Source organism: Pseudoliparis swirei, chromosome 6 (genome assembly GCF_029220125.1).
Source record: "Pseudoliparis swirei isolate HS2019 ecotype Mariana Trench chromosome 6, NWPU_hadal_v1, whole genome shotgun sequence".
NCBI lineage: Eukaryota > Metazoa > Chordata > Actinopteri > Perciformes > Liparidae > Pseudoliparis > Pseudoliparis swirei.
This window is the reverse complement of record NC_079393.1, coordinates 2,354,431-2,375,453: the sequence shown is the minus strand read 5'-3', so window position 1 is coordinate 2,375,453 and position 21,023 is coordinate 2,354,431. Positions and strand designations below refer to the sequence as shown.

The 21,023-nt window shown below is 40.2% G+C and overlaps 1 protein-coding gene and 1 long non-coding RNA gene across 5 annotated transcripts in view; one reads left to right on the top strand and one right to left on the bottom strand.

Moving 5' to 3' along the window:
* The window catches only part of LOC130195260 (voltage-dependent calcium channel subunit alpha-2/delta-4-like), an 86,484-nt gene extending 65,843 nt beyond the window's left edge, over positions 1-20,641 (top strand). For 2 of the 4 annotated variants that reach the window (XR_008832038.1, XR_008832037.1), the window contains exons 27-38: positions 2,768-2,829; positions 3,754-3,768; positions 3,861-3,905; positions 3,982-4,044; positions 7,580-7,650; positions 7,863-7,938; positions 8,016-8,068; positions 9,878-9,933; positions 10,734-10,754; positions 11,187-11,304; positions 11,946-12,598; positions 19,349-20,641. Coding sequence is in view for 2 of the 4 variants with exons in the window: in XM_056416701.1 (XP_056272676.1) it covers positions 2,768-2,829; positions 3,754-3,768; positions 3,861-3,905; positions 3,982-4,044; positions 7,580-7,650; positions 7,863-7,938; positions 8,016-8,068; positions 9,878-9,933; positions 10,734-10,754; positions 11,187-11,304; positions 11,946-12,061; positions 12,516-12,598; positions 19,349-19,450 (881 nt within the window). In the remaining 2 variants the exon portion in view is untranslated. Of the gene's footprint in view, positions 1-2,767; positions 2,830-3,753; positions 3,769-3,860; positions 3,906-3,981; positions 4,045-7,579; positions 7,651-7,862; positions 7,939-8,015; positions 8,069-9,877; positions 9,934-10,733; positions 10,755-11,186; positions 11,305-11,596; positions 11,625-11,945; positions 12,599-19,348 lie in introns of those variants that run through there. The other 2 variants (XM_056416701.1, XM_056416700.1) reach the window with 2 other exon arrangements.
* Positions 11,389-12,599, bottom strand: LOC130195298 (uncharacterized). Its single transcript, XR_008832044.1, has 2 exons — positions 12,521-12,599; positions 11,389-12,066 (listed from the first exon to the last, which is right to left on the bottom strand). It is a non-coding gene; the product is annotated as an uncharacterized LOC130195298 (long non-coding RNA).
* Positions 20,642-21,023: the final 382 nt, after the last annotated feature.

The following is a 21,023-nucleotide window of genomic DNA, read 5'->3' as shown; positions in this document are numbered from 1 at the left end:
TTGTAAGCTCCCCTGTGAGGATCGTGTCGTTGAAGTCGATGTGGCGTTCCCCTCCTCGTCCGCAGTGCATCGCTCCGGTCTAGCGTGGCGTCCCGCGAGCTGCTTAATGGCCTCTGACAGGCCCCCCCCCCCACACACACACACACACTTTCCATCCGAACAGCCTGACAACGAAGCAGCCGAGCGTTCGGTCCAAAAGGCCCTGAAGCACCAACACACTGCAGCACCACGCTGAGGGAACCAGAGGAAACAACCAGGTCCCCCACACACACACATGCGTTTAGTCTCTCTCTCTCTTAAAAGCACAGCCAGACACAACATGGACAAAAGTATGTGGACATAAACAATCCTATGGTTCCGCGTGGACGTCCTGGTTTTGGGGCGTTCGTCCTCTGCTGGGTTTCACACCCGACCCCCTTGGACCTGAGCCCATCCGGGTCCGGTCTCAAGCCGAGGTCCAGAGGTCCTGGACGGGTTGAGGTCCTGGTTCTGGTCCCTGTGGACTCCGTGTGCCTCGTGCACAAATAAAACCTCCAGGACACGAGGATGTTTTCATTTATATATATAAATATAAATGAAAACATATATATATCTATGAAAATATATATATATATATATATTTTCATATATATATATATATATATATATTGTACATTTTGAAAATAAAACCATGAATTGACTTAATCAACATTTATTGTCAATGAGAATAATTCCGAGCTGCCGGTTCAGTGTTCTGGAGCGTTGAGACTTCCTTTGAACTACAAGGACTCAAAATGAGGAAAAACACTGGACAGTCAACTTACTTCACACACACACACACACACACACAGGACGGACACACACGTTGAATGCACATGCAGGATGCCGTGCCTTCAGCCCGCTCACCATCTGCTGCTTCAGACCTGGAGCTCCTCCGTCTGGATCTGAGTCCAGAAACCAGACCTGGTCCCCGAGGAGCGGGACCCGACAGACCCCCGTTAGAACCGGGTCCCTGAACGCCTCTTGGAAACCAGAGACCGGCAGCCGGCTCGGTCCGGAGGTTTATTCTGCGGATCAGGAGCCTCTCGTCTTCGTCGTCTTCCTCCTCTCCGTCCTCATCGCTGCTCCGATCGACTCTGAGCTCAACCTGCTGACACCCAACCTGCTGAGGGAGGGAGAGAGGGAGAGAGGGAGGGAGAGAGAGAGAGGGAGAGAGGGAGAGAGAGAGAGAGAGAGAGAGAGGAGAGAGGGAGAGAGAGAGAGAGAGAGGGAGAGAGAGAGGCCACATGCTGCCGCTAATGGTGTGTGTGTGTGTGTTGTACGGAGTGTGTAATGTGCATTAAAGCAGAGTTTGACATAAATAGTAACAGCAGAGTGTTGCAGAGAGAGACAGAGAGACTCATTGTTGTTATCAGTTAAATGTTAGATTGTCTATTATTCATGTTTTAAAGCTGCATTCTCTCTCCTGACCACCAGGGGGCGACTCCTCTGGTTGTATAGAAGTCTATGCTTCATGTGTTAAAGCTGCATTCTCTCTCCTGACCACCAGGGGGCGACTCCTCTGGTTGTATAGAAGTCTATTCTTCATGTGTAAAAGCTGCATTCTCTCTCCTGACCACCAGGGGGCGACTCCTCTGGTTGTATAGAAGTCTATCCTTCATGTGTAAAATCTGCATTCTCTCTCCTGACCACCAGGGGGCGACTCCTCTGGTTGTATAGAAGTATTCTTCATGTGTTAAAGCTGCATTCTCTCTCCTGACCACCAGGGGGCGACTCTGGTTGTATAGAAGTCCTCATGTGTGGAAGCTGAAGTTAACAGACCCGTGCTGGTAGAACATTGGCCCATAAAAGTTTAATCGCCGTGACGATCAACAGCGACGGAGATTCATTCGGCGTGGACTCCCGGAGTCGACCTCCCCGCCAGAATAAGAGCGTGTGAATGATCGCACTCGTTCAGACTGCAGACTGCAGCAGAAGCAGCTGCGGCGCTGAAGGGCGGCGATAAGGACGGGGAAGAGAGGAAGGAGAGGAGAGGAGAGGAAAGGAGAGGAGAGGAGAGGAGAGGAAAGGAGTCTGCCGAGAGGCTTTTTTCACCAGAAGGTCACAAGAACTTCTGTTTGCTGAAAGTTATCAATCAGCTTTTATTTTGATATGTTTTCTTCTTTCCTTTGATAAAAAAAATCAGTCACCAGATGTTTTATTTACGTTTGAAATAGTTTAACTTCCTGTTGTTGTTTTCATTATTGATCGGTACGTATCGATTGAAGAGGTTGAAGCTGTTTTAACTGTTTACATTGTTAATGGTTCAGTATTCCTTTTATTGTGAAACTCTGAAACAGGAAGCTATTTTCTATTTAAAAGTGAGCTTCCTGTTTCTAAACTCTCTCGATCAGCTGCTCGGAGGATCTTTGTCTGCTTCAGTTGAACTGAACTGTTGGGAGAGAGACTCTTCAAAATAAAAGCATCGTTACCGAAGTACATTTAGTGAAGACACACACACTAACACACAGACACACACACTGGTACACACACAGACACACACACAAACACACACAGACACTAACACACACACACACACACATTTACGACCCTTCATTAGGACACATGGAGCTGAACACAGCAAACGGTTCAGCTCTGCAGAGCTTCAATGTGTGTGTCTCTGTGTGTGTGTGTGTGTGTGTGTGTGTGTGTGTGTCTCTGTGTGTGTGTGTGTGTGTCTCTGTGTGTGTGTGTGTCTCTGTGTGTGTGTGTGTGTGTGTGTGTGTGTGTGTGTGTTTTCTATTTTTAGCTATCGGGCTGCAGATGTCCTTGGATTTTCTGGAGAAGTTGTTCTGGGCCGTCGCCAAGCAGGTGAGCCGAGGACGTGACCTTTGACCTCCGATCAGTCCGTTCTGTCGTCCAATAGGAAGTCACGAGCAGCCAATCAGATTCTCTCATTGGCTTCCGGAGCATTAAAAGCGTCCGGTGACCCCCGTCATGAGGGAGCAGAGCCCGTTAATTGGCTCCATTAAGTCTTTTGACTTTTCACATTAAGATGAAACAGGAAGTGGCTCCTCAGAGACCAAAATAAAAGCTCCTCAGTCGCTTTATATTATTTAATTTGTTTCCACCAATCAGATCGTTGCTGGTTTTTGGGTGGTTTTATTTGCCTTTTTTCAAGATGACTGATGAACAGAGTTAATTTATTTTTCACAATAAAAGCTGCTGTTATGCTGCACTAATTCATATTTAATTATCTGGTTGCCACTCAGTTTGATTAATTGACGCTTACAATTAGTTGACCACGTTTTTTAAATATATCTTTCACAATAAAGGTCCCCTGTTGTTTTTCTTATTTGAAAAACTTTTATTTTGAAGCGGCGACCCCCGGTGTTCCTCTTTGAGCGTAACCTCAGAACGAGAAATCCTAAAATTAAACTTTACTTCATAAGTGAAGTTTGAAGAATGACACACACACATATACACACACATATACACACACAAAGACACACATAGACACACACAGACATACACACACATAGACACACACAAATACACACAGACACGCATAGACACACACATATACACACATGGACACATACATACACACACTCACATAAACACACACACTCATACTCTCACCCACACATGCACACATACATTCACACACACACACACACATCGCTGCTGTTTTGAGTACGATGATGTAATGTTTCTTTAAATTAGTATTTTTATAATATTCTCTCGTTTGTGTTTCGTTCTTTTCTTCCTCCTCGTCTTCCTCGACTCTTCCAGCCCAGCGACACAGACGTGAGTAAACGCTGATTATTGATTAATGTATGGAAACCTTAACAGACTAAAGCCTGTGACCTCTGACCTCTGACCCTCTCCTCTTCTCTCAGTGCTCAGCCATCGAAGGCGTGTGTCCTCTCAGCTGCGAGAGCGCTGTGAGTACTCCCCCTCCTCACCGCGCGCCACTGCTTTTATTTTGAAAAACTCCAATCACTTCTGCTTCCTGCTCAGGATCTGAACTGTTTCCTGGTCGACAACAACGGCTTCGTGGTGCTTTCAAAGGAGAGGAGCGAGGTGGGACTCCTCACAGCTGTACACACACACACACGTATACATATATTTACATTTATATAATTATGTATATTTAGATTTATATATTTTTTACATTTTATTTATATATTCATATATTTATTTATTTTTATATTTATTTAAATATATATATTTATATTGAAATATATCTTCATATACAGGACTGTCTCAGAAAATTTGAATATTGTGATGAAGTTCTTTATTTTCTGTAATGCAATTAAAAAAACAAAAATGTCATGCATTCTGGATTCATTACAAATCAACTGAAATATTGCAAGCCTTTTATTCTGATTTATTGCTGATTATGGCTTACAGCTTAAGAAAACTCAAATATCCTATCTCTAAATATTAGAATATCATGAAAAAGTATACTAGTAGGGTATTAAACAAATCACTTGAATTGTCTAATTAACTCGAAACACCTGCAAGGGTTTCCTGAGCCTTGACAAACACTCAGCTGTTATAAATCTTTTTTTTTACTTGGTCTGAGGAAATATTAAAATTTTATGAGATAGGATTTTAGAGTTTTCTTAAGCTGTAAGCCATAATCAGCAATATTAAAAGAATAAAAGGCTTGCAATATTTCAGTTGATTTGTAATGAATCCAGAATGCATGACATTTTTGTTTTTTTAATTGCATTACAGAAAATAAAGAACTTTATCACAATATTCTAATTTTCTGAGACAGTCCTGTATATTAAAATATACATTTATACATATATTTGAATATATTTATATATAAATTTAATTAAATATATACATTTATAGGAAAGCTGCAGAAGAAGTTCTCTGAATTCTTGTTGTGTATGAAATGTGAGCGCTCGGCTCGGGGTCATTCAAGGTCGTTCTAGTGACGATGAGTTTTGGGGTCGTCGGGCGGCTCGTGAACATGTGGACGTTGTGGTTTTAATCTGTGTGTGTGTGTGTGTGTGTGTGGCGCATTAGTGGTTAACTATAGCAGCTGCTGCACCTGATGACCTCATCTGATGTGGGCGGGGCTTAAACGTGGCTGTTTTGATCCGTTTGAAGAAAAAAACTCTCCTTCAGTCAATCTCATTTATTTAAATTTGACCAAAACCCAAATACATTAAATCTATCTAACTTATTATTGTGATTTTGTAAAACTTATTCTCTTTAAAAATCGTAATTTCTACAAAAAATGTAAGCTGAAAATAAAATTATTTATTTTGAATAAATAAATACAAAATTATTGTAACATTTCCTATTCAATATTTGTATTTACTACGTCTAATTATTAAATGTATTTAAATACAAATAATATTTTTTTATTGTGAAGAAATGTTATATAAAATATTTTTATCTAATTTGTATAATTATTGGATGTAATTAAAAACTTATTACACATTTTAAATATTACAATTATATTTGTAACTGATTCACTATATTTGAGAAATATTTTGACACATTTCTCTTTTTATATTGATTTATTTTCTTGACCCCAATGGGCTTCCGTACCTTGACCCCAGCTGCTCGTTAGCTCTGGATTAACTCCGTGTTGAGGAGGATTAACGAGGATCCATGAACACATGTCGACTTCCATATCTCTGGAGCCTCGGCTCGTGGTTCTGTTGCTACCGGGAATCGAACCCGTGACGTCTGTGGCGTGACCCCCGAGGCCGGATGATGTTTATCTGAGATATCTGTGAGGCTGAGAAGGTCAAACGGCGTCCAGCTGGAGGCGGAGCTGCACGTGTGCAGAGCCGCCTCGTCTCTTACGCAACAACGTGGAGGTCTGAGCCGTAAATCAGTCAGAGGAGTCGCCCCCTGGTGGCCAGGAGAGAGAATGCAGCTTTAACACATGAAGCATAGACTTCTATACAGCCAGAGGAGTCGCCCCCTGGTGGTCAGGAGAGAGAATGCAGCTTTAACACATGCAGCATTTTGTTCTTCTATGTTTGACGAAGCTATAATAAATGTCTCCAGTGTGGCCCCCCGGGGCCTCGGCCAGCAGGTGTGATGACAAACGGCCTCCTGGAGGTTTCTGCTGAGCTTTACATTCCCCCCCCCCCTCCAGAGCCGGTGCTGGTGTGTGAAGGTGCAGCTCGGTACATAAATTTAATCCTCCGGGACAGGAATTCGTTGCTGACCGGAAGAAAAGCAGAGCTCCTCATTGGTTGTCTGTTTGTCCAATGAGCTGCTGCAGGAGGCGGGTCCTCCTCAACTATCGTGTCCAATAATGTCCTGATGTCACCGTGAGGGACTTCATCTGGTCCTGAACCGGGCTCAGTGTAGTCCTGGAGGCCTCAAGCTGGTCCTGGTCTTCAGTGACGGCGTCGCTCTATAGACCGATATATATATATATATATATAAATATATATATATGTATAATAATTTGTATATATTATATATATATAGACAAATAATATATCTAATACATATATATTATTATATATATATATAATAATATATATATAATTAATATATATATATAATATTATATATGTATATTATTATATATATAATATATATACATTATTATATATATAAATATATTATTATATATATAGACAAATAATATATCTAATACATATATATTATTATATATATAATATATATATAATAATATATATATAATTAATACATATATAATATTCTATGTATATCATATATATATTATATATATACAGAGTAATATATTTCTAAAATGCAATTAAAAACAAAAATGTCATGCATTCTGGATTCATTACAAATCAACTGAAATATTGCAAGCCTTTTATTCTTTTAATATTGCTGATTATGGCTTACAGCTTAAGAAAACTCAAATATCCTATCTCTAAATATTAGAATATCATGAAAAAGTATACGAGTAGGGTATTAAACAAATCACTTGAATCGTCTAATTAACTCGAAACACCTGGAAACACATTTTCAAATGTTTGATTTTGTTTTGCTGTTATAAATCTTTTTTTTTACTTGATCTGAGGAAATATTCAAATTTTATGAGATAGGATTTTAGAGTTTTCTTAAGCTGTAAGCCATAATCAGCAATATTAAAAGAATAAAAGGCTTGCAATATTTCAGTTGACTTGTAATGAATCCAGAATGCATGACATTTTTGTTTTTTTAATTGCATTACAGAAAATAAAGAACTTTATCACAATATTCTAATTTTCTGAGACAGTCCTGTATATTATTATATATATAATATATATATATATAATTAATATATATATAATATTCTATATGTATATTATTATATATATATAATATATGTATATTATTATATATAATAATATATATAATATTCTATATGTATATCATATATATTATAACAATATATATATATAATTAATATATATATATAAATTATTATATATATAATATATAAATAATATATATATACATTATTATATACATATTAATATATTATATATATATATAATATTCTATATGTATATTATTATATATATATAATATATATACATTATTATATACCTATATATATAATCTATATATATATAACAATGTATTTATTGGTGTATACTCTCGTGTGTTTCAGGTCGGTCGTTTCTTCGGTGAAGTCGACGGTTCTGTGATGGCGTCGCTCATCAAGATGGGAATGTTCAAAAAGTACGACTGACACAAAGGAAGTAGTTCTTCTTCATCTTGCCCTGATAGTTCCTCTTGTTAACGTGAGCGTCTGTGTGTGTCTGTGTATATGTGTGTGTGTGTGTCTGTACATGTGTGTGTGTGTGTGTGTGTGTGTCTGTGTACATGTGTGTGTCTGTGTACATGTGTGTGTGTGTGTCTGTGTACATGTGTGTGTGTGTGTGTGTGTGCAGGGTGTCTCTGTTTGACTACCAGGCCATGTGTAAGAACATCCATCATCACGCCAGCAGTGGGCGTCGCCTCCTCAGCGTGAGTCAGCTGTCAATCACTGGTCCACTTGTTGTTGTTGTTGTTGTTGTTATATTGTGTTGTTGTTCCTCCTGCAGCCGTTGTCCAGCCTGGCTGCGTTGACCAGGTGGATCTTCTCCAACGCTCTGACGTACGAGTCCTCTCCTTGTTTATGTTTACACTGTGTCTGTATATATATATATATATATATATATATATACATATACACTGCCGTTCAAGTTTGGGGTCACTTAGAAATGTCTTTATTTTTCAAAGTAAAGCACTGTTTTTTCAATAAAGATAACATTAATCAAAAATACCCTCTATACATTGTTAATGTGGTAAATGACTATTCTAGGTGGAAACGTCTGGTTTCTAATGAAATATCTCCAGAGGTGTATAGAGGCCCATTTCCATCAACGATCACTCCAGTGTTCTAATGGTACATTGTGTTTGATAATCGCCTTAGAAGACTAATGGATGATTAGAAAACCCTTGTGCAATTATGTTAGCACAGCTGAAAACAGTTATGCTGGTGATATAAGCTATACAACTGGCCTTCCTTTGAGCTTGAAGTTTGAAGAACAAAATTAATACTTCAAATATTAATCATTATTTCTAACCTTGTCAATGTCTTGACTATATTTTATATTCAATTTTCAATTCATTTGATAAATAAAAGTGAGTTTTCATGGAAGACACGAAATTGTCTGGATGACCCCAAACTTTTGAACGGTAGTGTATGTATATACATACATATATATGTATAGAAATATATAGAAATATACAGAAATATATATCTATATATACACAATATGTAATATATATATATATTAGGGCTGTGAAACGATTACAATTTTTAATCAGGTTAATCACAGGTTTCTGTGGATTAATCATGATTAATCCCATATATACATTCAGGGTTTTTCCTGGGTCAAAATGGGTCTTCGGTGCTCCCAAAACCGTCTGTTCGTTGAGTGAGTGATCAGCAGCTGGCCGCTCGGTCCATTCGCGCACCTCACAGTTGCGTATTGATCAGACAAGAAGACACGCTTATCAACTTCAGTGTTTCCCCAACTATTATAACAGGGGGAAGCTCTGCGGCGACCGCGATCGACATATTGAGCACCCCTGCATTAAAACATTAAAGAGCCGAGAGTTTTTTTCAGCGTGAGAAATACGATGTGTGGCGGGAGTGCGTGAGTTAAGACGGAAATGCGTGAGTCTCACGCTCAATGCGTGACACTTGAGAGCCCTGCATTTATACACAGGGGGGCACATAACTTGCTCACCAGTGCGCGCGCCAGCATCGGAGCTCTGCCGCGAGGGCCGAGAGGAGAGTTGTTGACGGGGGGGGGGGGGGGGGGTGCAAGTGACTTTCTTTCGTCCCTCTGTGCGCGCACACGCCGGCATCCGAGCTCTGCGGCGCGCGAGACGGAGATCGGAGTCGTGTTAACGCGACACTAGAGACAGAATGACACGCTGCTGGAGAGACGACCAACAACAGACGGACTGGAAGCTCATTCTGCGCATGCGTTAAATGCGTTAAAAAAAACAACTAGTTAAACCTGTAATTGAATTAACTGAGTTAACGCGTTATTTTTCACAGCGCTAATATATATACATAAATACATATATATGTATATAAATACACCTGTATATATATATATACATAACATATATATGTATATACATATATATATGGATTATTTTAATTATTCATAATATTAATAGAAAACGATAACAAGTGATATAAAATATAATTATTGTACTTAATTAAAGATGTTATTAGAATTAAATATAAATATACATAAACTCATAAACAATAAGGATTTATTTTTAAACTGTACGATTTGACTGAGGTTATATATATATATAAATATTAAGTTATGAAATCAGGAAGTTGATTAAATATACACAGAGTACACAGAGTACACAGACTGCTCTGTTTCCCCTTCAGGTTCCTGCTGGACTTCAGCCTCTGGGGCCTCTGGCACCCCGACTACTACGTGGACGGTGAGAAGTACAACGGTGTACAAGTACAACAGTGTACAAGTACTCCGTTAAAGTATTTACTCTGATCAATTAATACTTCATCAATACAAATACATTTAAAAATATACTTCAGCTAAAGTACATCAAATTCATCTCGTACAGTGAGAAGTACTACATGTACCTCTGAGGTGTAAATACTCCCATGAAGTACAAGTACAACATAAATATACATTTGTGTTTTTCTTCATCTTTATGTTTAATTTACAATCATTCTGTTTAAAAATGGCGGCCTCGTCTTCATCATCATCATCATCCTCGCCACCATCCTCCTCATCTTCATCATCCTCACTGGGCATGTCCTCCATGTTGTCATCATCGTCTTCATCATCGTCACTGGGCGTGTCCTCCATGTGGTCATCATCGTCTTCATCATCTTCATCATCCTCACTGGGCGTGTCCTCCATGTGGTCATCATCGTCACTGGGCATGTCCTCCATGTGGTCATCATCGTCTTCATCATCTTCATCATCGTCACTGGGTGTGTCCTCCATGTGGTCATCTTCATCATCGTCACTGGGCGTGTCCTCCATGTGGTCATCATCGTCTTCATCATCGTCACTGGGCGTGTCCTCCATGTGGTCATCTTCATCGTCACTGGGCGTGTCCTCCGTGTGGTCATCATCGTCTTCATCATCGTCACTGGGCGTGTCCTCCATGTGGTCATCTTCATCATCGTCACTGGGCGTGTCCTCCATGTGGTCATCATCTTCATCATCGTCACTGGGCGTGTCCTCCATGTGGTCATCATCTTCATCATTCAGCCAAAGCTGGCTATCACGCCAGTGAGTACGACACGCATTGAGAGACTCACACACAGAGCTACACACTGATGCTGTGTGCGTGTGTGTGTGTGTCTGTGCGTGTCTGTGTCTCTGTGTGTCTGTGTGTGTGTCTCTCTCTGTGTGTCTCTATGTGTCTCTGTGTGTGTCTCTGTGTGTGTGTCTGTCTCTGTGTGTGTGTGTGTCTGTGTGTGTGTCTCTGTGTGTGCGTGTGTCTATGTGTGTGTCTGTGTGTGTGTCTCTCTCTGTGTGTCTGCGTGTGTGTGTCTGTGTGTGTCTGTGTGTGTGTCTCTGTGTCTGTCTGTGTGTGTGTGTCTATGTGTCTGTGTGTGTCTGTGCGTGTGTCTATGTGTCTCTATGTGTGTGTCTGTGTGTGTGTGTCTATGTGTCTGTGTGTGTCTGTGCGTGTGTCTATGTGTGTGTCTCTGTGTGTAGGTCACAAGCAGAAGAAGGTGGATGTCCTCCAGCCGTGTGACACTCAGTATCCTGGCTTCATGTACGACTCTTCAGTCAGAGAAGCCAACAACCTCATCAAGTGTGGACGCTGCCAGAAGTAAGAGACACACACACACAAGTACTAAGTGAAGTATTAGTACTATAACCTGCTGTCATGTATAAATACACCAACAGCGCCATCTGGTGGTGGAGTCATGTACTGTTTATTTCTCCATTCAGAAAACATCAACGTCAGTGAGATTTACCTGGAGCAGGAGCTCTTAAAGGGCCGGCGTCACGGGCATAGTTATATATATTTATATAGTTACATAGTTATATATATTGATATATTTACATAGTTCTATGTTCGTGGTGCAGCAGGTGTATTGATTATTGATTCTTGATCCCAGGATGTTCGTGGTGCAGCAGGTGTATTGATTCTTGATCCCAGGATGTTCGTGGTGCAGCAGGTGTATTGATTATTGATTCTTGATCCCAGGATGTTCGTGGTGCAGCAGGTGTATTGATTATTGATTCCAGGATGTTCGTGGTGCAGCAGGTGTATTGATTCTTGATCCCAGGATGTTCGTGGTGCAGCAGGTGTATTGATTATTGATTCTTGATCCCAGGATGTTCGTGGTGCAGCAGGTGTATTGATTATTGATTCCAGGATGTTCGTGGTGCAGCAGGTGTATTGATTCTTGATCCCAGGATGTTCGTGGTGCAGCAGGTGTATTGATTATTGATTCTTGATCCCAGGATGTTCGTGGTGCAGCAGGTGCCGGACAGTAACCTGCTGATGGTCGTGTCTCAGGCCGACTGCGACTGCTCCCGCCAGTACGAATCCATCCTGCTGGACGCCAAGGAGATCAAGTATATCCTTCTGGGGGCGGAGCTAAGAGCTGTCACTCAAACGGGGATCAGCAGCAGCAGCAGCGCCCCCTGCTGGAGGCTGTGGGCATCACTCTGTTACTGCACACTGAGGCTACTACTGTCATGTGTTCAGGACCAGAAGTTAAGGAAGTAAGGAGAGGAGTTAAGGAGGCAAGTAGATGAGGAGTTAAGGAGGCAAGGAGTTAAGGAGGCGAGAAGTTGAGGAAATGGAGATAAGGGGACGAGGAGTTAAGGATAGGAGAAGTTAAGGAGACGAAGAGTTAAAGAAGCAAGGAGACGAGGAGTTAAGGAGGCGAGGAGTTAAGGATAGGAGAAGTTAAGGAGACGAAGAGTTAAAGAAGCAAGGAGACGAGGAGTTAAGGAGGAAAGAAGATGAAGAGTTAAGGAGGCGAGGAGTTGAGGAGGCGAGGCGTGTTTTCCTTGACGCCAGTGAACATAACGCCACGGTGAAGTGTAACCGCATGAAGTCCCAGAAGGTGCGGCGGCGCCCGGAGTCGTGCCACGCCTACCACCCCAAGGTCACCACTGCTTTATGTTCAATAAGCTGGAGGTCACACACCTCATCACTGCTTTATGTTCAATAAGCTGGAGGTCTCACACCTCATCACTGCTTTATGTTCAATAAGCTGGAGGTCTCACACCTCATCACTACTTTATGTTCAATAAGCTGGAGGTCACACACCTCATCACTGCTTTATGTTCAATAAGCTGGAGGTCACACACCTCATCACTGCTTTATGTTCAATAAGCTGGAGGTCACACACCTCATCACTGCTTTATGTTCAATAAGCTGGAGGTCACACACCTCATCACTGCTTTATGTTCAATAAGCTGGAGGTCACACACCTCATCACTACTTTATGTTCAATAAGATGGAGGTCACACACCTCATCACTACTTTATGTTCAATAAGCTGGAGGTCACACACCTCATCACTGCTTTATGTTCAATAAGCTGGAGGTCACACACCTCATCACTACTTTATGTTCAATAAGCTGGAGGTCACACACCTCATCACTACTTTATGTTCAATAAGATGGAGGTCACACACCTCATCACTGCTTTATGTTCAATAAGCTGGAGGTCACACACCTCATCACTACTTTATGTTCAATAAGCTGGAGGTCTCACACCTCATCACTACTTTATGTTCAATAAGATGGAGGTCACACACCTCATTACTACTTTATGTTCAATAAGCTGGAGGTCACACACCTCATCACTGCTTTATGTTCAATAAGATGGAGGTCACACACCTCATCACTACTTTATGTTCAATAAGCTGGAGGTCACACACCTCATTACTACTTTATGTTCAATAAGATGGAGGTCACACACCTCATCACTACTTTATGTTCAATAAGATGGAGGTCACACACCTCATCACTACTTTATGTTCAATAAGCTGGAGGTCTCACACCTCATCACTACTTTATGTTCAATAAGCTGGAGGTCACACACCTCATTACTACTTTATGTTCAATAAGCTGGAGGTCACACACCTCATCACTACTTTATGTTCAATAAGATGGAGGTCTCACACCTCATCACTACTTTATGTTCAATAAGCTGGAGGTCACACACCTCATTACTACTTTATGTTCAATAAGCTGGAGGTCACACACCTCATCACTACTTTATGTTCAATAAGCTGGAGGTCTCACACCTCATTACTACTTTATGTTCAATAAGCTGGAGGTCACACACCTCATCACTACTTTATGTTCAATAAGATGGAGGTCTCACACCTCATCACTACTTTATGTTCAATAAGATGGAGGTCACACACCTCATCACTACTTTATGTTCAATAAGCTGGAGGTCTCACACCTCATCACTACTTTATGTTCAATAAGCTGGAGGTCACACACCTCATTACTACTTTATGTTCAATAAGCTGGAGGTCACACACCTCATCACTACTTTATGTTCAATAAGCTGGAGGTCTCACACCTCATCACTACTTTATGTTCAATAAGCTGGAGGTCACACACCTCATTACTACTTTATGTTCAATAAGCTGGAGGTCACACACCTCATCACTACTTTATGTTCAATAAGCTGGAGGTCTCACACCTCATTACTACTTTATGTTCAATAAGCTGGAGGTCACACACCTCATCACTACTTTATGTTCAATAAGATGGAGGTCTCACACCTCATCACTGCTTTATGTTCAATAAGCTGGAGGTCACACACCTCATCACTGCTTTATGTTCAATAAGCTGGAGGTCTCACACCTCATCACTACTTTATGTTCTATAAGCTGGAGGTCACACACCTCATCACTGCTTTATGTTCAATAAGCTGGAGGTCACACACCTCATCACTACTTTATATTCAATACGCTGGAGGTCACACACCTCATCACTACTTTATGTTCAATAAGATGGAGGTCACACACCTCATCACTACTTTATGTTCAATAAACTGGAGGTCACACACCTCATCACTACTTTATGTTCAATAAGCTGGAGGTCACACACCTCATCACTACTTTATGTTCAATAAGATGGAGGTCTCACACCTCATCACTACTTTATGTTCAATAAGCTGGAGGTCACACACCTCATCACTACTTTATGTTCAATAAGCTGGAGGTCACACACCTCATCACTGCTTTATATTCAATAAGATGGAGGTCACACACCTCATCACTGCTTTATATTCAATACGCTGGAGGTCTCACACCTCATCACTACTTTATGTTCTATAAGCTGGAGGTCACACACCTCATCACTACTTTATGTTCAATAAGCTGGAGGTCTCACACCTCATCACTACTTTATGTTCTATAAGCTGGAGGTCTCACACCTCATCACTACTTTATGTTCAATAAGCTGGAGGTCTCACACCTCATCACTACTTTATGTTCAATAAGATGGAGGTCACACACCTCATCACTACTTTATGTTCAATAAGCTGGAGGTCACACACCTCATCACTGCTTTATGTTCAATAAGCTGGAGGTCTCACACCTCATCACTACTTTATGTTCAATAAGCTGGAGGTCACACACCTCATCACTACTTTATGTTCAATAAGCTGGAGGTCTCACACCTCATCACTACTTTATGTTCTATAAGCTGGAGGTCACACACCTCATCACTACTTTATGTTCAATAAGCTGGAGGTCTCACACCTCATCACTACTTTATGTTCTATAAGCTGGAGGTCACACACCTCATCACTACTTTATGTTCAATAAGCTGGAGGTCACACACCTCATCACTGCTTTATGTTCTATAAGCTGGAGGTCACACACCTCATCACTACTTTATGTTCAATAAGCTGGAGGTCACACACCTCATCACTGCTTTATGTTCAATAAGCTGGAGGTCTCACACCTCATCACTACTTTATGTTCAATAAGCTGGAGGTCTCACACCTCATCACTACTTTATGTTCAATAAGCTGGAGGTCACACACCTCATCACTACTTTATGTTCAATAAGCTGGAGGTCACACACCTCATCACTGCTTTATGTTCTATAAGCTGGAGGTCACACACCTCATCACTACTTTATGTTCAATAAGCTGGAGGTCTCACACCTCATCACTACTTTATGTTCAATAAGCTGGAGGTCACACACCTCATCACTACTTTATGTTCAATAAGCTGGAGGTCACACACCTCATCACTGCTTTATGTTCTATAAGCTGGAGGTCACACACCTCATCACTACTTTATGTTCAATAAGCTGGAGGTCTCACACCTCATCACTACTTTATGTTCTATAAGCTGGAGGTCACACACCTCATCACTACTTTATGTTCAATAAGCTGGAGGTCTCACACCTCATCACTACTTTATGTTCAATAAGCTGGAGGTCTCACACCTCATCACTACTTTATGTTCAATAAGCTGGAGGTCACACCTCATCACTACTTTATGTTCAATAAGCTGGAGGTCACACACCTCATCACTACTTTATGTTCAATAAGCTGGAGGTCTCACACCTCATCACTACTTTATGTTCAATAAGCTGGAGGTCACACACCTCATCACTGCTTTATGTTCTATAAGCTGGAGGTCACACACCTCATCACTACTTTATGTTCTATAAGCTGGAGGTCACACACCTCATCACTACTTTATGTTCAATAAACTGGAGGTCTCACACCTCATCACTACTTTATGTTCAATAAGCTGGAGGTCTCACACCTCATCACTACTTTATGTTCAATACGCTGGAGGTCTCACACCTCATCACTACTTTATGTTCAATAAGCTGGAGGTCTCACACCTCATCACTACTTTATGTTCAATAAGCTGGAGGTCACACCTCATCACTACTTTATGTTCAATAAGCTGGAGGTCACACACCTCATCACTACTTTATGTTCAATAAGCTGGAGGTCACACACCTCATCACTACTTTATGTTCAATAAGCTGGAGGTCACACACCTCATCACTACTTTATGTTCAATAAGCTGGAGGTCTCACACCTCATCACTACTTTATGTTCAATAAGCTGGAGGTCACACACCTCATCACTACTTTATGTTCAATAAGCTGGAGGTCTCACACCTCATCACTACTTTATGTTCAATAAGCTGGAGGTCTCACACCTCATCACTACTTTATGTTCAATAAGCTGGAGGTCACACACCTCATCACTACTTTATGTTCAATAAGCTGGAGGTCTCACACCTCATCACTACTTTATGTTCAATAAGCTGGAGGTCTCACACCTCATCACTACTTTATGTTCAATAAGCTGGAGGTCACACACCTCATCACTACTTTATGTTCAATAAGATGGAGGTCACACACCTCATCACTACTTTATGTTCAATAAGCTGGAGGTCTCACACCTCATCACTACTTTATGTTCAATAAGCTGGAGGTCACACACCTCATCACTACTTTATGTTCAATAAGCTGGAGGTCACACACCTCATCACTACTTTATGTTCAATAAGCTGGAGGTCTCACACCTCATCACTACTTTATGTTCAATAAGCTGGAGGTCTCACACCTCATCACTACTTTATGTTCAATAAGCTGGAGGTCACACACCTCATCACTACTTTATGTTCAATAAGATGGAGGTCACACACCTCATCACTACTTTATGTTCAATAAGCTGGAGGTCTCACACCTCATCACTACTTTATGTTCAATAAGATGGAGGTCACACACCTCATCACTACTTTATGTTCAATAAGATGGAGGTCTCACACCTCATCACTACTTTATGTTCAATAAGATGGAGGTCACACACCTCATCACTACTTTATGTTCAATAAGATGGAGGTCTCACACCTCATCACTACTTTATGTTCAATAAGATGGAGGTCACACACCTCATCACTACTTTATGTTCAATAAGATGGAGGTCACACACCTCATCACTACTTTATGTTCAATAAGATGGAGGTCTCACACCTCATCACTACTTTATGTTCAATAAGATGGAGGTCTCACACCTCATCACTACTTTATGTTCAATAAGCTGGAGGTCTCACACCTCATCACTACTTTATGTTCAATAAGATGGAGGTCACACACCTCATCACTACTTTATGTTCAATAAGATGGAGGTCTCACACCTCATCACTGCTTTATGTTCAATAAGATGGAGGTCTCACACCTCATTACTACTTTATGTTCAATACGCTGGAGGTCACACACCTCATCACTGCTTTATGTTCAATAAGATGGAGGTCACACACCTCATTACTACTTTATGTTCAATACGCTGGAGGTCACACACCTCATCACTGCTTTATGTTCTATAAGCTGGAGGTCTCACACCTCATCACTACTTTATATTCAATAAGCTGGAGGTCACACACCTCATCACTACTTTATGTTCAATAAGATGGAGGTCACACACCTCATCACTACTTTATGTTCAATAAGCTGGAGGTCACACACCTCATCACTACTTTATGTTCAATAAGATGGAGGTCACACACCTCATCACTACTTTATGTTCAATAAGCTGGAGGTCACACACCTCATCACTACTTTATGTTCAATAAGATGGAGGTCACACACCTCATCACTACTTTATGTTCAATAAGATGGAGGTCACACACCTCATCACTACTTTATGTTCAATAAGATGGAGGTCTCACACCTCATCACTACTTTATGTTCAATAAGCTGGAGGTCACACACCTCATCACTACTTTATGTTCAATAAGCTGGAGGTCTCACACCTCATCACTACTTTATGTTCAATAAGCTGGAGGTCACACACCTCATCACTACTTTATGTTCAATAAGCTGGAGGTCACACACCTCATCACTGCTTTATGTTCAATAAGCTGGAGGTCTCACACCTCATCACTACTTTATGTTCAATAAGATGGAGGTCTCACACCTCATCACTACTTTATATTCAATAAGCTGGAGGTCACACACCTCATCACTACTTTATGTTCAATAAGCTGGAGGTCACACACCTCATTACTACTTTATGTTCAATAAGCTGGAGGTCACACACCTCATTACTACTTTATGTTCAATAAGATGGAGGTCTCACACCTCATCACTACTTTATGTTCAATAAGATGGAGGTCACACACCTCATCACTACTTTATGTTCAATAAGCTGGAGGTCTCACACCTCATCACTACTTTATGTTCAATAAGCTGGAGGTCACACACCTCATTACTACTTTATGTTCAATAAGCTGGAGGTCACACACCTCATCACTACTTTATGTTCAATAAGATGGAGGTCACACACCTCATCACTACTTTATGTTCAATAAGATGGAGGTCTCACACCTCATCACTACTTTATGTTCAATAAGATGGAGGTCACACACCTCATCACTACTTTATGTTCAATAAGCTGGAGGTCTCACACCTCATCACTACTTTATGTTCAATAAGCTGGAGGTCACACACCTCATCACTACTTTATGTTCAATAAGCTGGAGGTCTCACACCTCATCACTACTTTATGTTCAATAAGCTGGAGGTCTCACACCTCGTCACTACTTTATGTTCAATAAGCTGGAGGGTCAACAACAGAACATCAGAACAGAGAGACGATTATAATAAATTAATAATAAGACTTTAATGCTTTATTAACTCTGTTTGAGCACTAATGAGATATTTCTATCAGTATTTATACGCTTTTATTTTAATAAATTAAATAAAAACAATATTTTCTTCACAAAATAAACTATTTTTCGCTGTATTATTTTATTTAAATAAAGTAAATACTAGTGGATAAGTATATTTAGTTAATAAAATACTGATTTGATGTACTTGAATGAATAAAATATTTATCTTTATTCTCAGGAAGATGCGAAGGAGTGCGGGGGGGCGGCGGCCATCTTCCCGTCGCTCTGCGTCTCCGCCTCCTCGCTGCTCGCCTCGCTGCTGCTCTGCCATTGGATGTAAAAGAAAAGGGACCAATCAGGACGCTCCGAGGGGGAGGACAAGGATTTATGAAAAGAGTCTAGAAAATTAAATGTCGAGCCGAAAAAAGATTCTTTCTTTCAGACGGCGACGGAAAAAAATAAAGTGTTTGATACAAATGTACAAAGAACTTTTACAATTTAAAACGTAATTTAAATAAGGCTTCAGCTTTAAAGCGTTACGGTTTTCATTAAGATAAATGTCTGTCGCGGCCATTAAAGGGTTAAAATATTTATATAATTAAAGTTTTTACACAAACTATTCACGAGATTCTGAAGGAACCAAAGTTTCTCTTCGTGCGTCTGGATGCTAACGAGGACCCGTTAGCGTCTGGATGCTAACGAGGACCCGTTAGCGTGTGGATGCTAACGGGGCCCCGTTAGCGTCATCAGATCTGAACCGGACGTTCCTGGCGATGAAACAGAAATTATTTATTTTTCAAAAAGGAAAATCATGAATTTGTTTTGGGAATCGATCAAAATAAAGTAAAATAGAGTAACGTTTAGTTTTTAGAGATCTAATTGACTTATAAACCTTCCAAATTATTATTAGAACTCTTCTCGCTGGTTTCTCGTTTCTCTTCGTGATCTGTTGGAATAAATGTGAATAATTCACCAACGTCTGAATCCTCTGGAGGGAAACGCTTCACTTTCATTCTCATTAGTGATTAACTTGACGAGACACGCGAGCTTTAGAGAAGACTTTGACAAGCTAACATGGCTAACTACTAACATGGCTAACGGTTAACGTGACTACTAACATGGCTAACGGTTAATGTGACTACTAACGAGGCTAACACTTAACTGTTAACGTGGCTGACTACCAACAGGGCTAACTTCTAACGTGACTGACTACAAACGTGACAAATTGCTAACGTGGCTATTGTGATAACTACTAATGTGGCTAACTGCCAAAGTGGCTAACTACTACGGCTAACGTGACTGACTACTAATGTGGCTAACTGCTAACTGTTTCCTGGATCTCTTCAGAGTAAAAGGTGATATTTCTGGCTTATTGTGCAGCTCTTACATTTTAAACTGTTTTCTTTTAACTGTTGATATAAAGTGTTTATAGTTGGTTTGCTTATTTAATAATTTCTATTGTTTGTTTCCTGATTTTAATCATTTCAATTAAGGTTTTTTAAGCGATAAATAAACAATCATGTGACATTAAGGAGAGCAAGTTGTTTATTGATCACCATCGTTTCGTTTAGATGATTATTAATGCACAATTATGTTAATTACGGCCTAAAATTATGTCGTTAATCTGAAAATGAAATGTTTACATTTGCAGAAATCACTGGACCAAATTATGTAAACTTCATCTTTAGACTATGAACTCGTATTTATGTTTACATTGCTTAATTAAAATGTTAACGGCTTCTTTAAACATTAAATAACCTGTTTATTTAGGTCGTTGATACTAAAGACAATAAAACTTTAAATTCAGGAGATAAATCATAAGTTTAGTTTTTAATTCAATATAATCATTTCATTGTTTTAACTCTTCAGAATTGCCGATGATTAAAAACATAAAATGACTGAGGGATTTTAAT